The sequence below is a fragment of the Choristoneura fumiferana genome, chromosome 6 (assembly GCF_025370935.1).
Source record: "Choristoneura fumiferana chromosome 6, NRCan_CFum_1, whole genome shotgun sequence".
NCBI lineage: Eukaryota > Metazoa > Arthropoda > Insecta > Lepidoptera > Tortricidae > Choristoneura > Choristoneura fumiferana.
Window position 1 is genome coordinate 21387841 of NC_133477.1, and position 15970 is coordinate 21403810.

Here is a 15970-nt window from a genome sequence, read left to right on the forward strand (position 1 = left end):
AAATTGCCATAGCAACTGTGTCAAAGTAATTAAAATTTCAATCCGTGAAAAATACTTGTTATTGAGTAGTAACTCCGATGGTCAACTGTGGTCTTCATCATCAGTTCCACTTCACTAAATGATGATTTTCAAGAGCAAATGCACGAGTTACTACTAAATATATCCAATTTACTATAGGTGTCCCTACGACATTTGAAGAGTACCCTGGATTTCCTTAGGATCCAATCATCAGATCCTGATTTGGTGCTTATGGGACCAAATTGAAGGCATTTCTAGACGAACGCAAAAAAAAATTCGAATCGGTTCATAAATGACGGAGTTCTGAGGTAACAAACACAATCGAATTGATAACCTCTTACTTTTTAGAATTCGTTTAAAATACTACACAGGGGTTCTTTCAACAAAGTAAACGCACCACAATCTAACTTTTGGAAGATATGGGATTTTAGTGATGTACCCTACTTAAGCTCTCGTGAGACATATTTGATAAAATATCTAAATTGAATGGTTCAGCTCATGTTTACAACTAAACGCACTCTTCCGAAAAGATCGAAACTAGTCGGACTTACAATCGAGAATTGAACAAGCGAGCCAACCCGCGGGCAAAACCTACCTAGATCTTAGCAAGTAATTTTAATTCTTTATTAGGAACATTCGTAAAAATTAAACGCAATCAACTTATCACTAACTGGTTAAACCAGCTTCTTGACGTTTTCAACTCTATTGATAAAAAAAATACACATAAACATTACTCACGTGCCGTTGACAAGTTTGTAAACATACAATTTAAATATTTACACAGCAAAGCTCGGAAATACGTGTTTGCCGCTCGAAGCGCGGAATACAACTCAGCCTCGGTAACTCAGCAATCATCAATAACCAGCTATATATAATGTGCATATACTCAAGTACCTTTGTTAAATTATATAGCTAGAGTCATTCACGATGACGCGTGCCGTGACTCTTATTACAATGTCATTAATGTCTAATTTTGACAAATCACGCGTCTTTGTGGATGGCACTAGGTATAACTACATATTACTCGAACGTATCACTGAGATAACAATATTAAATGTTTATGAATTGAAATTGTTAGTTATTAAGGAAATTTAAAATTTAAAATAGCATTATTTTTATCGTGTTGTAGGTACACATTATTATAGATAAAAGTAGCTATGCTATTTAAGAATAAATTAGCTTTTATACCGGGTGTGGCCTGTAATATGAGCAAATAATTAAAACATAGATCATAATCCTCAAGATTTTTAATTTTTATTACATTTTTAAGTTTATTCGAAGAAGCAATGTAAAAGCAAAATGCTTGATTGCTTGTAGCGTGACAGGCGATGCCAGTTGTGTTCTAGGATGGCGTACATTGATAGCAGTATTTAATTTGTATGAAAAAAGGAAGATTCAAAGACTCCATTATTTTTAAAAGTCGCTGAACTAATGTTGTTCAGTTTGACGAGTATGATCTATGTTTTAATTATTTTGCTCGTATTACAGGCCACACCCGGTACACCAACCTTATGGTTAGTGCATTTTATAAGGTGTATAATCAGTAATCAAATCAGCCATTTATTTGCTCAAACATGGTATGTGCAGATATCTAGTTGTTACAGGCTTCATAATTCCTAATTCTTTTATTGCTTGAAATAATGTTAAAAAAAGGTTTCTAACTTCATTTATGACGTTGCCGTATTTTTTATACGAAATTACGTAGGTATTTTCTCATATTGAAATATAATGACCCGATAACTCAACGTCTTAAAAATCAGTTTAGCTGAAGACATGTTACCCACGTTTTTTGTTTGCTCGACAGGTATTTTACTGTTGAGTAACGTAACCAACCAAAAACCGTTTTTGTGGACCCAGTACCAGTACCAGTAGAAGACTTGGTACCTTATTTGGCCATGTACGATGCCTCAATGGTCCAATTGAGCAAAGATGCGAATAAAATCTAGGTACTGTAAGATGCAATTAGTTATTGATGAATGCGATAGATAATAACCACATGTCTCGTAAGTCAATAACAACAAAGCGTAGGCAACAGATTGAGTCTATATAAGCTTGGCGCATCGGAGTGGTTAGTTGTGTCAACTTGTGTGTCACTTTATGTGGTTATTGTAATATAAAAATAGATATTGGCATCTTCATATCAGTGTTGGATACGATAAAGGTAAGTTATTAAAACGGAATGGTTATAGGTAGACTGACGACATCGTGAGGGTTGAGGGCATCCGGTGGATGCGAATGGCGAGTTGTGGTTCATTGTAGCGTTCTAAGGGGAGGCCTTTGTTCAGCATTGATGATGATTTGTAATGGCATAATGAACAAATAATCACATTAAACAAGACTTAGGTATGTCAAAAAGCATCATTTTTTTAATAACCTACCTGATGATGTTAATTTAAAAGAAACTGTACCGGAATTTAAGAAGAGTTAAGGTAGTTTTTAAGTTGAAAAGCTTATTATTCAGTTAGCGAATACCTAAACGACAACTGTAATTTAAGTCAATAAGCATGTAGTTGCAAGTAATATTTGTACGCCCTGAGGCAGAACATTAGCTGAACTAATTTTATAATTATAAAATTACTAGCTTTTGCCCGCGGCTTGGCCCGCGTGGAACTCGGTTATCGCGCGCTGTTCCCTCGGGAACTGTGCATTTTTCCGGGATAAAAAGTAGCCTATGTCACTCTCGGGCCCATAAACTATTCTCTATGCCAATAATCACGTCAATCCGTCGCTCCATTACGGCGTGAAACACGGACAAACATACACACAAACACACACACTTTCGCTTTTATAATATTAGTATGGATATCCACCATCCAGCATAACTATGTTATGTGTATACCTGTTGTTCACAAATAAATTATTTGATTGGTTAAAATAATATTTCAAACTCATAATTCACAACTATTTTGCCTTCCGTCACAGAATAGATAATAGTACACTTCCGTTAACTTTAAGGAAACATTCAACAGGTCAAAATGAGGTTAATTTCTCCAAAACACTAGCAGCCTAACTTTTACTATTTACGAGATAATCAAAATATAATTATTATTTATGCACAGTAAAACAGTGCATTATTGAATGAAATTACAAACCGACTAATTAGAGTATCGCAACGAAACATGATTTTTGATGTTTTTATTAAGATGTCAACATTTTTGACTTACAAGATACAGGCCTTGCCTAGTTTGTGAGTCAGGATCAGGATTCAACTTATTTAATTGTGCTATGTTTAACTTAAGTTTCCTTTGTAATTAATTTAGAATCAGCGTTACTTTGCGGAGGTCATATCAACTTCATTTTAAATTGTGCTAAGTTATTATAACTTTCAGTTTTCTTTCATCTTTTACGTAAACAATTTGATTTAATTGAGATCCCAGGCGTTACAGCACTTTGACGCGATAGAGTGAAGATCAGTGACAATCTACTGTATAAGAATATACTCAATATTCACGATATGTACTTCTTTTCAATGAACTGAATTTCTTCCTCACCGCGACCTTACGATACCTAAGCTTATGCAAAATATGCGTGTTCATGCAGTTCCTCCACCTCCACACTGTAAGAACACACACAAATCACACAAACCCATCTATCACCACCACCACACTACAACAACTCAACAGACTACAACTAACATCTCTAACACCCTCTCTGGCTTTTAGTCTAACAACTGGTAGCATGGTGTACGGTTGTGTCACTCTGAAGATGAGCTCTGGTTGAGTTCGAAACGTGCCAGTGTAGTGTGGTGGTGGTGATAGATGGGTTTGTGTGATTTGTGTGTGTTCTTACAGTGTGGAGGTGGAGAACTGCATGAACCGCATATTTTTGCATAAGCTTAGCTATTGTAAGGTCGCGGGTGAGCAAGGAAATTATTTTAGTTCATTTTTCTTTGTAAATGTTTATTTCCTCTCTTGTGCAATTTTGTCTTATTGAATAAAGATTTTATAATTACTATTATATTATAATTTTAATGTAATTAGTATCGCTTACCGGCACTATAATGTAAACATTAAGATGCAACCACTGATGTACCTAGGTCATTTGCTTATCGTCTCTGAACATAAATTATAGGAAAGTTATGATTGGATGCAGATAAAATTATATAAAATGATAACTTATACTGCGACAACAAGGCGAGTCGTTCTCGATCCTCTCTAAGTAAAAACACTTGCTAATAATTGTAATATTTAGAGTCAGAGTATCATTCCGCACATAAGAAACCTTCAGGCATGAGCCTGAAGGTCCTACATACTCACAAAACTTCCATTCCCGACTAAAACAAAAACAACCGTCCGTGCTTCCATCAGCCAGTGTTTCTAGACAACTATGACATAGGGCTTTCAAGAACAGGGTTCATATTTTCTTAAAGGCCGGCAAGTACTCATGGACGGTGGTGATCATTTCTGTCAGATGACCCGCATATTCGTAATAATAATGTTTTTGGTAAAAAAATACATTTTTAATGCAAGCTTTTTTTGCTGATTACTTTTTGTTGACTGTACTTGTATTGTCACCCAAACTACATTCGCATACCAAATTTCAAGTCGATGCCATTAACCGTTGAAGAGTTCCGCCCTGTGGAGACGATCCTGGCCGGACTACCAGGATGTCACTATCAGATTATTGTATTGTCACCAGATTTACATAAGTTTGTCAAATTTCAAGTCGATCGGACAACTGGAAGTGTGTCAAATTTAACTTTCAAGATTTGCTCCAAATAAATAAACGAACAGGGCAAGTTAAATGAAAGCTTGTAAAAACAAATTTAATAAGAACATAAGAAAACTATAATATCAGCCAGAACATTTTAACTATGGTAGACCGGTCACTCTTTGCTGAACTGATCCATCTAAAAAATCTGCCCCTCAAATGTATGCAATAATAGGAAATTTTGTTTGTATTGGGCCAAATTTTGTGCTGCTGAGTATAGTCTCTAAATATATTCCACAGATGCTGTTCCTCATCTGGGTAGTAGTCCTGGTCCTGATTTTGATGCTTTGCTACCGCGCTGTGTACACCAAGTTCAGTAGATATGGTGTGAAGAATTTGACCCCAGTCCCGATACTGGGAGACATGACGAAAGTGACCCTACAGTTGGAACACTTCTTTGACAACCTCGATAAGACTTATAGAAGCTTTCCAGGAGAAAGGTGATTTTTTTATTTCATTTACATAAGTAAATATGTATTTAGGCAGGTAGGGGTTTAAAAACATCGAAGTTAAAAACACCGAATTTCACAAGACCCAAGAACGGTAGGAGGTGCAAATATTGGCACACCGAATGTTTATTTGACCAAAAGTTTTTAATTCTAAAAGTACTCTAGTTTTTAGGGTTCCGGAGCCAAAATGGCAAAAACGGAACCCATATAGTTTCGCCATGTCTGTCTGTCTGTCTGTCCGTCCGCGGCTTTTCTCAGGGAATATCAATGCTAGAAAGCTGTAATTTTGCAAGAAAGTATATGTTAACTATGCCGACAAAATGGTACAATAAAAAAATAAAAAAAAATATTTTTTTAGTATCTCCCATAGTCGTAAAGTGGGGGTGGTTTTTTTTTCTCATCCAACCTTTTAGTGTGGGTATCGTTGGATAGGTTTTTAAAACCATTAGGGGGTTGTTAAAACGATTTTTAGATTCAGTGATTTGTTTGCAAATATTCAACTTTAAAGTACACATTTTCATTAAAATCGAGCGCCCCCCCCCCTCTAAAATCTAAACCGATGCTAGTTAGTATGTCAAACTTTCAAGGAAAACTATAACGGATAAGTTTGCTTGAGAATTATTAGTAGTTTATGAGTAAATATCAGCCTAAGGTATAAAATATACCTAAACTTGGAAGATTCCGTATAAAATACGAAATCCTCAGAAAAATATTACTTAATTTTTCGTAATGCCTACGGAAACCTATTTTGGCCGATTTTTTTCTCTAATTTTGTATTATATTTAAAACGTACCTATAAACACGTACGTAGTTGTGGTTGTAGATAAATTATTGTATGCTAAGTTTTATAAGTAAGTAAAAAAAAACTCGTGGTGTCTATTTCTTACGATGCTCGCTATGCTCACAACGTAACTCACGCCACTCGGGTTTTTTGACCGCTCTTATAATATACTATTATTTTTTATCTTTACTTGAGCCGTTTTTGGCCCAGTTACAATTAAAACGTTTTTTAGTTTTTAACAATAATTCTTGGCCGTGGGTTGCTTAGTCACGTGACTGGTTTATACTCACAATCAGAACAATAAGTAACTGTTGAAGATAAATATAACAAATATTTACGTTGCAACGCAAACATGATGGAAATATGACAGCTATATTATGTTGTACTTACTAATTTCAAGCCTTATCTCACAAGCGTCTGCGTGTGGGCTAGATTCCAAATAGTTCTTGATACTTAGATAAAGAATCGGCAACTCATCTTTGTTATTTGTTAGGTTTGAGATAAGAAAGAGACGTAATAACACAAGTATGGTTAATTTAATTCTCGGTACCTGAACAAATAGCTGCTGCACAAACCAAATGTTTACCAAAATATACCAATAGTTTACCAAAATAGTGTCTGGTGGTCACATTTCCACTATGATGACATAGATTTTAAAACTTAATGGATAGCTGTTATTGGCCTTTTATGTTCCTTTTATTACATTTATGGCTGTTGTAATGCTGAATATAAATAAATAAGATAAATAAAATAAAAAAAATATTGTTAAAAAAAAAATATTGTTAAATAAAAATAAATAAGTATTTTTTATAGTTAGTTAATAACTTAATTTGTGGTAAACATACATAATTGTTAGCGTATTTATGTTGTTACTGTTTTCTAATAAGTTACTCGCACCCGCAGACGTCCAAGATACAGGCTCAGCCTAGTTTGGAGTCTGATGGATATTTCTTTGTATTGGCTATGTTTATTTAAATAAAAATTGTATTTTGTAATATAAAACATTTTATATTGTGTCTTATCGAGATTCGAACCCCAGATAATTTTCAAATCCAATGCTTATACACTGTGAAGCAGTGGTGGATAACATAATGTGGTTTTATATGTGGGCTCTTAGTGATTTGACGTATAGCCTCTCAAGCAGAAGATCGTGGTATCAATCCCGGGCTCGCACTTTTCAGTTTTTCAGAATTTATTTACGATGAAAGAAAACATCACAAAGAAATCTGCACACATCGACGAAGAAATTTAATGGTCTCTGAAGTTCCCAATCTGCTCTGGGCGCACGTGAGAATTACGGTCCGCGACCTCTCATTCTAGAAGGAGGCCTGTGCCCTGCAGTGGCACTACATTGAAATCGGTGGATGTATATAAGTGATCTCAGTGCATACTAAAAAAGTGTGTTTGTATGGCGCACAGTCGTAGGCTCTGAAGCATGGTTTTACGTAGAAACGAGGTAAATTAGTAATACAATAAATTTAATATTGTTTTGGTTTATTTTAGGTTTGTAGGTTCCTTCGAGTTCACAAGGCCTGTGGTATTCATCAGAGACATTGAGCTCGTAAAGAAGATCACTGTCAAGGATTTCGAGCACTTCCTTGATCACTCCGTCGTCATCGATGAAAATATCGACCCATTCTTCGGTCGAAATCTTTTTGCACTAAAAGGTAACTGAAAACAAAACCTAGTAGATCCGATAGTGATGCAGTTTACTAAGTCTAAAGAATGAATAATGTCTGATATAAGAGCGGGCGGCAGCTCTTTAGTGAATTACGAACTCCAGTATAGTAGAAGTACGAGTCCAGTACTGCAGTGTGGAAGGTAAGGATAAACCACTATATTTTCCTAAAGAAAGTCTTCGTGAAGCAATCTATCAAGCAAGAGTATTAAGCAATTTAAAAGAAGAAAGTATTATCAGTAAATCCAATATTTGCTTCACAATGGATATGCTTGGTAAAATCGTCTACTTTCTACTTCCATTTGTCTCCAGCTAGTCCATAATATTTCACTATACTAACCTAGACTAACCACATCACGCATGATTTTCTTTTTGAGTCAGTTTCTCAATGTTGAAGTTAAAGCTCGTGTGGGAATTACAGCGCAAGCTCTCTCATTTTGAGAAGAAGCCTGTGCGCAGCAGTAGGACGTATATAGGCCGAGATGATGAGTTTTGTCATGTACAAAATACCACGTTTTTTATCAGGTCAAAAATGGAAGGACATGAGAGCTACCTTGAGCCCTGCCTTCACCAGCTCCAAAATGCGGCTGATGGTACCCTTTATGACAGAAGCGGGCAATAACATGATCAATAGGATAAAGAAAACCATAGCAGAGTCAGATAGTAAGTAGATTTAAATATAATAACAAATATACAAAATGCCACAAAACTAATCCAAACCCTAAATCTTTTAGCACTCAGAGTTTCGTTGCACGCGATAAAGTCCAGAATACAAAAATTCACCGAAGAACTAAAGTTACAGACAGCTCGAAGAACAGATATCCGTTGGAGAAAAAGGTTCTCGAGTGGTGACCATGAACCGGAAAGCGTGTTAGCAGGCCTTCCAAAAGGTGGACTGATGTTTGTTGGTCATTGTGGCGTTGGGGTAGGCCTATGTTTAACATTGGACGTCTTCCGGTTGATGATAGTGTAGATACGACACGTTTCCTATTACATTTTTTACGAGCTAAGCCTATCATTATTTTCAACAGGAGACTACTTCGATGTTGATATTAAAGACCTTGCCACCCGATACGCCAACGATGTGATAGCATCATGTGCTTTCGGACTAATAATGGACTCCCAAAATGTGGCTGACTCACAGTTCTATGAAATGGGAAAGGCCGCTTCTCAGCTCAACTTCATTCAAGTTCTCAAGTTCCTAGGGTTCCAGAGCTTTCCTTCATTGATGAAGGTGAGTTCATAATCTAAAATGCCTGAAGGAGGATCAGGGTTTACTATCATTTGGCAAACAACGTTTAACAAATAATAATTTCACAAACAACGTTTCGCAAACTATTCCTTTCACAACCATTTTATATCACAAACTGCTCATATCACAATGATCATTTGATAAATATACTTTTAACAAACTTTTCACTTTACACACACATCCTATGATAAATCATCATTTAAAAAATCCATTATTCAACAACTCATTTTGAAAACTAGTCATTTTACAAAACATCAATTTATAAATAATTATTTGACAAACTATTTACATAACATGTTTAAGTTAGTAGGATTAGCTTGCTTGCGGCGTAGCTTGTTCTCGTTTCGCATTCCTTACGGTCGCAGTTCTAACCTAACCTAACTATTTGTACTGGCAGAAGTTAGCTTGGGTTTCAGTTCCAACCCACCCTAACCTATTTCTTAACCAAGTTAACCTGAGCTACTCGCACCTCTAAGTAATTAATCTTAATAAAGTGTTTGCCAAATGATGCATTTTATTAAACTTTTTTTGCCAAACGTTGATTTGACAAGCGTGGTTTTGCCAAATGACGAAAATAATAAATGAATAGTTTGCCAAGTAATGACTTGTTATATGATGGTTTGTCAAATAAAGAGTTTGTGAAATAATTAATTTGTGAAATGTGGTTTTATGAAACGATTATTTTTTTGTGAAACAAAACTTTGTGAAACGTTGTTTGTTAAATGAATATTTGTTGAAACGTTTGTTGCCTAATGATTTGATACCGAGCATCAGTCATACATTAAGATGATCTAATTGCTTCTGTCACAGGAACAAAATAATTTAAATTTTCTGTAACAGCAAGGTCTGCAAAGCTATCATTTTTTTTATTGGTATGTTGTGCTCCTTTAAAGGTTATGATGATACAATTAACTGTCAAAACAAACATTATAACAATAACAAGAACAAAGTCTCACTAAGACAAAGCAAACACGTAGGAATGACTAAGCACAGTTAAGTTTGGTCATTAAACTGAAATTATCTCAGACACTAGTGCTAATAAAGAACCTTAAAGTCAATGACCGTTTAATCATTTTTTAAACAAGGTTATGATTGTAAATAAATACTAACGATGTTGCTTTTTGCCTTATAAAACACCTTAGATCAGGGCTTCCCAAACTGTGTGAGGCGGCGCGAGATTAAAAATTATAAATGTCTAAATAGTGCTGTTAAACGTTACTAGGCTAGTACTAAAATTGGTAACTTTTTTGGGTGCTGGGTTGAGGGGCGTCGTAAAGGAATAGCAAAATCCCAAGAGCGTCACAGTCAAAATAAGTTTAGGAAGCCCTGCCTTAGATGATGAGCTTTGTTGTAATACCGAAGTAAGGACTCGAGTAAAGGAGCGGCCACACCGCTGCTTAAAAACGATTCACGACTTTACCGCATGATCTCCACGAGAAGTCGTGACGTTTACGGCACGTCACTGCGATTCTGCACCGTCTGCGTATTTTGAGTAGCGGTGTGAAGATCTTTTTTTTTTATTCGACTGGATGGCAAATGAGCAAGTGAGTCTCCTGATGCTAAGAGATCACCACCGCTCATAGACACCTGCAACACCAGGGGATTGCAGATGCGTTGCCAACCTAGAGGCCTAAGATGGGATACCTCAAGTGCCAGTGCACCGGCACCTCAAGTGTCCTCAAGATATCTCAAGTGCCAGTGCACCGGCTTGATGCAATACAAACGGTGCGCATACGATGCGTCACTGCGATTCCGTACCGTCACGTAGCGGTGTGACCGCTCCTTTAAGATCCGTGCCGTGCCCGGTTTTAAAATAGGACGAATCCATTTTTTCCCTAAGGTTTCGTAAAAGGCGACTAAAGGACCTAATTAGAGAGTGGGCAGTGTTCTTATTTTAATCATATCAGCAGTTTTGAGACGTCTTAATGTTTCTGCTATTGCAATTAACTGACGCAAACTTTTTTTGTATTTCAGATGCTCAAAGTGACTCTGTTCACAAGGGAGACTCAAAACTTCTTCAAAGAGCTGGTCACGCATGCCATGCGAGAGCGCGAGGAGAAAAAAATACATCGACCCGATATGATCCACCTGCTAATGGAGCTTAAGAAAGGTTAAATGTGACAGTCATAAAAGCAGCGAGCTATGGGGAGAGCTATGCTCGGGGTTTCTTTACGGGATCGAATCAGAAATGAGGAGATACGTAGAAGAATGAGGGTAATCGATATAGCCAAGTGAATTAGTTCAAAGTCAAAGTCAAAATATCTTTTTCAATTTAGGCTATAACAAGCACTTATGAATGTTAAAAAAAAATCTACCACCGGTTAGGAAAAACCTCTGTTGAGACGAATCCGGCAAGAAACTCAACGAGGTATATTTTTTTAAACAGATTTACAATATTATTAAATTATATCTATACATCACAAGTATTTAACACAACTTTATTTAACACAGTAGGTTCGCTATTTCAAAGGATCGTTAATGCGGATCGGAATTATTTCCTAATATCCCTGCCCATGATATAATCATTAACTTTATAATACGCCTTAGATATTAATGTCTTCTCGACAATATATCTGAATTTTGTATCCGTTTTGTAATATTTTTGGAATTTTATTATAAAAACGTATAATAGTTTCCCAGAAGCGACTTTTTGGGTTTAGCCAGTCCGTAAGATGGAACTTTAAGCTTCCCTGTGTGTTCTAGTAGCCTTTGGCTTATCGACGTTAGTGGGAAAATCACATAATATGTTCTTCCTAACATACATGATAATTTCAAAAACATAAAGCGACGGCAGGGTTAGGATACCTGTTGCGTTGAATTGGCAATGGGCGGGCCATATAGCACCGAGAACAGATGATGGACCGAAAGGTAATGTAGACCGCGAATCAACAAGCGCCGTAGGACCCACACAACCACGCAAGCCACGCCATCACGTTGGAAGCAGACCGCTTTCAACCGAAGCAACTGGAGGACTATGTATAACAGTCCTACGGCTGATGATGATGATGAGGAAAATCACCCACTGCAAGTAACACACTTGAGATAAGTGAAAAGAACGTAACACAATGGTAATTAATGATAAACAAAGAAACGAGAGAATGAGAACTATTTACATTTCAGGCAATCTAGCTTATGAGGAAGATACAACATCGACTGGTGACGCCGGACTAGCAGCTGTTGAAGAATCGAGTGTAGGAAAAAGTAGTAGTAACAGAGGTACGAAAGGCCATTGGTTAAAAGTATAAAACAATGTATTCACTATCAAAGCTACGGATTTTTTTCAGTAACTAATAAAATTTATGAAATACTAGCTTTTGCCCGCTTCGCTCACGCAAAATTAGTATGTAGTTTAAAAAATTTATGATTCCACAGAAAGCATATATTATTTCAGGATAAAAAGTAGCTTACATGTTAATCCAGAGTATATATTACATGCATGCCAAATTTTCTTGCAAATCCGTCAATTAGTTTTGGCGTAAAAGAGTAACAAACATCCAAACATCCATCTATCGCGTTTATAATATTTATAAGATTGGTAACTTATCCGTAATCCGTTAAAAGATATAATCTGTACCTAACTAGAAGAAAAAATAAATTTGGTTCCAAGAATGAAACCCGGCTAGGCTGATTTGCAGGCTGGATGATTAGAGCCTAGAGCCCGTACACTTGGTCAAGCTTTGTCTAATATACGGTCGTATCCTGCAAAATCGGATAACTTATTCACACGGCTGCCCGTTTTTGAAGAATCCCCAGTCTGGATCTGTTTTCTTGCAGTATTCTTGTTCCGAGCTTGTGTAAATGAAACAATTGAAATACTATTATCTACCACTAAATCGGATCCAGCATTTTATCAAACGACTGGACTGATTTGTAGTCTCGACATCAGATGACTCATTTTGGAGAAATCACATGCTTGCATTGAAATTACGGTTGCCACTAGCTTCATCTTTTGCACATTATTATCAATAATAGTTCATTTATTAAAAGAATTAAAATTGAAATTATTTCTTATTATTATCAGCATTAATCTTTCAGTCTGGGCAGATGAGGACCTTCTCGCTCAAGCAGTAATATTTTTCGTCGCGGGCTTTGAATCAGTAGCTCAAGTGATGACTTTCCTTATTTATGAGCTTGCGTTCAACCCTGACATCCAAGAGAAGCTAGTGAAAGAGATCAGGGAAACTGACAGGAAGAATGGTGGCAGGCTTGACTTCACTTCCATACAGGAGATGACGTATCTGGACATGGTTATGTCTGGTGAGAATACAAATTTGAACGTTGATATTGTCAATGTTGAGAATATTCTGGAATGGACTCATTATTTGTCTTTTTATAGAGCTGCTGAGATTGTGGACACCGGGTGGTTTTATGGACAGAATCTGCACAAAAGATTACAATTTGGGCAAACCCAACGATAGTGCTTCTGAAGATTACATTGTAAGTTATTGATGAGATGTGGATTAATACTTCCATTCAAAACCTGCTTTCACGAAACACTCTTTATCTTATACTTCTTGTTCGGACTAGGCTAGTATTTTAGTCTAGTAGCGAGTAATTTAGTAGCTAAACGTGTCTGAACACCAATAATTAGTCGAGCAGATTAGAGTAATTTAGTCGAGTCAATCCATTTTATTCTATTTTTTAGTAGTTTAGTAGTGAGTAGCAACCACGCGTCCGTGCTTACTCGGCCGCCGGCTAAACAAGTCCGAACCTGTCGATTTACTCGAGTTCATTAGTTGGCGTGAAAATGTCGTTTCGCTGGAGCGAGGAAACCACTTTATACTCGACTGTAATGCGAACGATTTTTAGGCAGTAGCGAATAGTTTAGCTACTAAATTACTCGCTACTAGACTAAAATTAGCCTAGTCCGAACAAGCCTTACTTTATCTATATAGCCTTGAAAAACTTACAAAGTTGCTTATTTGATTGACAGATACGTAAGGGTGAGGGTATAAAGATCCCAATTTGGTCCTTCCATCGAGACCCAGACTACTTTCCAAGCCCTACAACTTTTGATCCAGAACGGTTCTCTGAAGAGAATCGACATAAGATCCAACCATTCACATACAGCCCCTTCGGAGTAGGCCCTAGGAACTGCATTGGTAAGTAATTTGTGGCATGTCAATTATAGCATGTAGACGCTTTTGTATTTTACTTTGTATGGATACGAGATCGTTGTGAGTTAAAGATAGATCAAAGTATATCAGATAGTATATAGATGTTTTCGCATTAAAATGTACCAACTTTTCTACGAATTCTATTGTCTACCAATTTTTAAACAAGTTCCTATCAAATGAATATGTCGTTAAAGTTGAACTTTCAAGTTGACAGACACTTCTTTGGCATTATTGTTTTATGACATGCAAACGATTATCAGCTTTAGGGTAGACCACATAATTTGGCTGATGATACAAGCCTTGTATTTTCATGCTGAATTTTTAAAGATGTGTTTGAACATTTTGATAAAAAGTGCTGTTTCATAATTAGTGATCGAGAATAAAAATTACGGGATTTTTCAACCGACTTCAAAAAAGGGGAGGTTCTCAATTCGTCTGTGTTTTTTTTTTTGTATGTTTCTTAAGCGATAACTCCGCCAATTGTGGGCTGGATTTCAAAATTTTTTTTTCGTTCTAAAGGACACTTTCGAGGTAGTCCCATTGTCACCGATTTAGGATCTGATGATCGAATCTTAGAGAAATTGAGGGCAACCCTCAAATTTTATAAGTACTTACCTATAGCGATTTTGGCATTTTTAACAGCACGTCAAGTGTTTACATTCAGAAAGTATGGTGAACTGGGCCTGATGAAGAAGACCGTGGGTACCAGTACCTACTCTTTAAAAAGTAAAATAACTATGCCCTGTTTGGGCTTATTGGAATCGTTGTGAGATGCACTTTGGCTACAAATCAGGAAAAACCATGAAAAAATAACATCAAAATAGGTTCGACTACAAAAACCTTGAAAATAATTTTCTACTAGTTTGAAGTTGGTGCCTCAGCACGAGCCAGCAGGAGGATTGAAGCCCAATATATAATGTAGGTGAGGTAGACGACTATAATAGTTCCGCTCCTGCACCGACTTCAAAGTACTAGAAAATTATTTTCAAGGTTTTTGTAGTCGGTTCTATTTTTTGTTATTTTTTTTATACGATCACTTTTGACCTTACTCTTTACTGGTAATATTTGAGCTAGAAAAGTATGTGTTGTGTCTATGTGCGAGAGAAAGAGTGAGAGCAAAAAGTGTATCATGATTAAATGGAAACTTTACACTCAATATTAAACTATGTCCAGTAGGTACATGTTTTAAGTTTTTGTTATTCGAGACCTTCATTCCCCTTTTGACACTCATAAGATTAATTATTTTTAAATATTTTGTTTGTTTGCAGCCTCCAGATTTGCTTTGTACGAGGTCAAAGTGATGGTCTACCAGTTGCTCCGGGACGTAGAGGTATCCGCTTGCGAGAAGTCCAGATATCCCATTAAACTAAATCCTTCTACCTTCAACCTTCTGATGAAGGGAGGGCACTGGCTAAGACTAAAGATCAGAGAATAAACTGGTTTTAGATACGTGTAAATACGGCGACATTTTTGTATATTTTATGTGTCATTAAATAATTTGCATGAGATCTCCATCTTTTATTGCGTAACATAGCGTTATTTATTTTATTGACGTGTAGTAGTCAACTGTCAACTATGAAGAAGAAGAACCGTTTTAAGTACAATAACAAAATTGGGATAGTTACGTCCAACACACCAACACAATAATGATGTAATGACACTTTTTTGAACATCACAAATACAGAAATCAGCATAAATGCCTCCTACTCATCAAGCAGATGCCAATTTCAAAACATTTTTTATCACTCGGAATTCTTACGAAACACACACAGTAATTTTGAAATGACTGTGCAAGCGCTATTTTTGTGTCAATTTTCCATCCCAGGATTTATTGACGTTTTGTATTATTTGTAAGTTATATATAAACAAAGGGTTTACACCTTTAAAGCCTTTAGACTTGCAAGAAAAATCGTGTAATGCAACTTGCATGATTTTTCTTGCAAGTCTAAACCCGGCTCGCATTCA

At 36.3% G+C, this 15970-nt stretch overlaps 1 protein-coding gene across 1 annotated transcript; it reads left to right on the forward strand.

Moving 5' to 3' along the window:
* Positions 1–2078: 2078 nt before the first annotated feature.
* LOC141429301 (cytochrome P450 9e2-like) lies at positions 2079–15513 on the forward strand. Its single transcript, XM_074089598.1, has 11 exons — positions 2079–2179; positions 4969–5168; positions 7462–7625; positions 8162–8299; positions 8668–8870; positions 10863–10998; positions 12009–12104; positions 12924–13145; positions 13225–13325; positions 13822–13990; positions 15274–15513. Exons 2-11 carry the CDS (start codon positions 4969–4971, stop codon positions 15438–15440), a joined length of 1596 nt encoding a protein of 531 aa, XP_073945699.1. The 5' UTR covers positions 2079–2179; the 3' UTR covers positions 15441–15513.
* Positions 15514–15970: the final 457 nt, after the last annotated feature.

Bases quoted from the DNA above. Each gene is read 5' to 3' on its own strand.
- LOC141429301 (XM_074089598.1), top strand. From the start codon at position 4,969: ATGCTGTTCCTCATCTGGGTAGTAGTCCTGGTCCTGATTTTGATGCTT. The intron at 5,169-7,461 runs GTGATTTTTTTA...GGTTTATTTTAG, and splicing joins AGAAGCTTTCCAGGAGAAAG to GTTTGTAGGTTCCTTCGAGT. The intron at 13,146-13,224 runs GTGAGAATACAA...GTCTTTTTATAG, and splicing joins TCTGGACATGGTTATGTCTG to AGCTGCTGAGATTGTGGACA.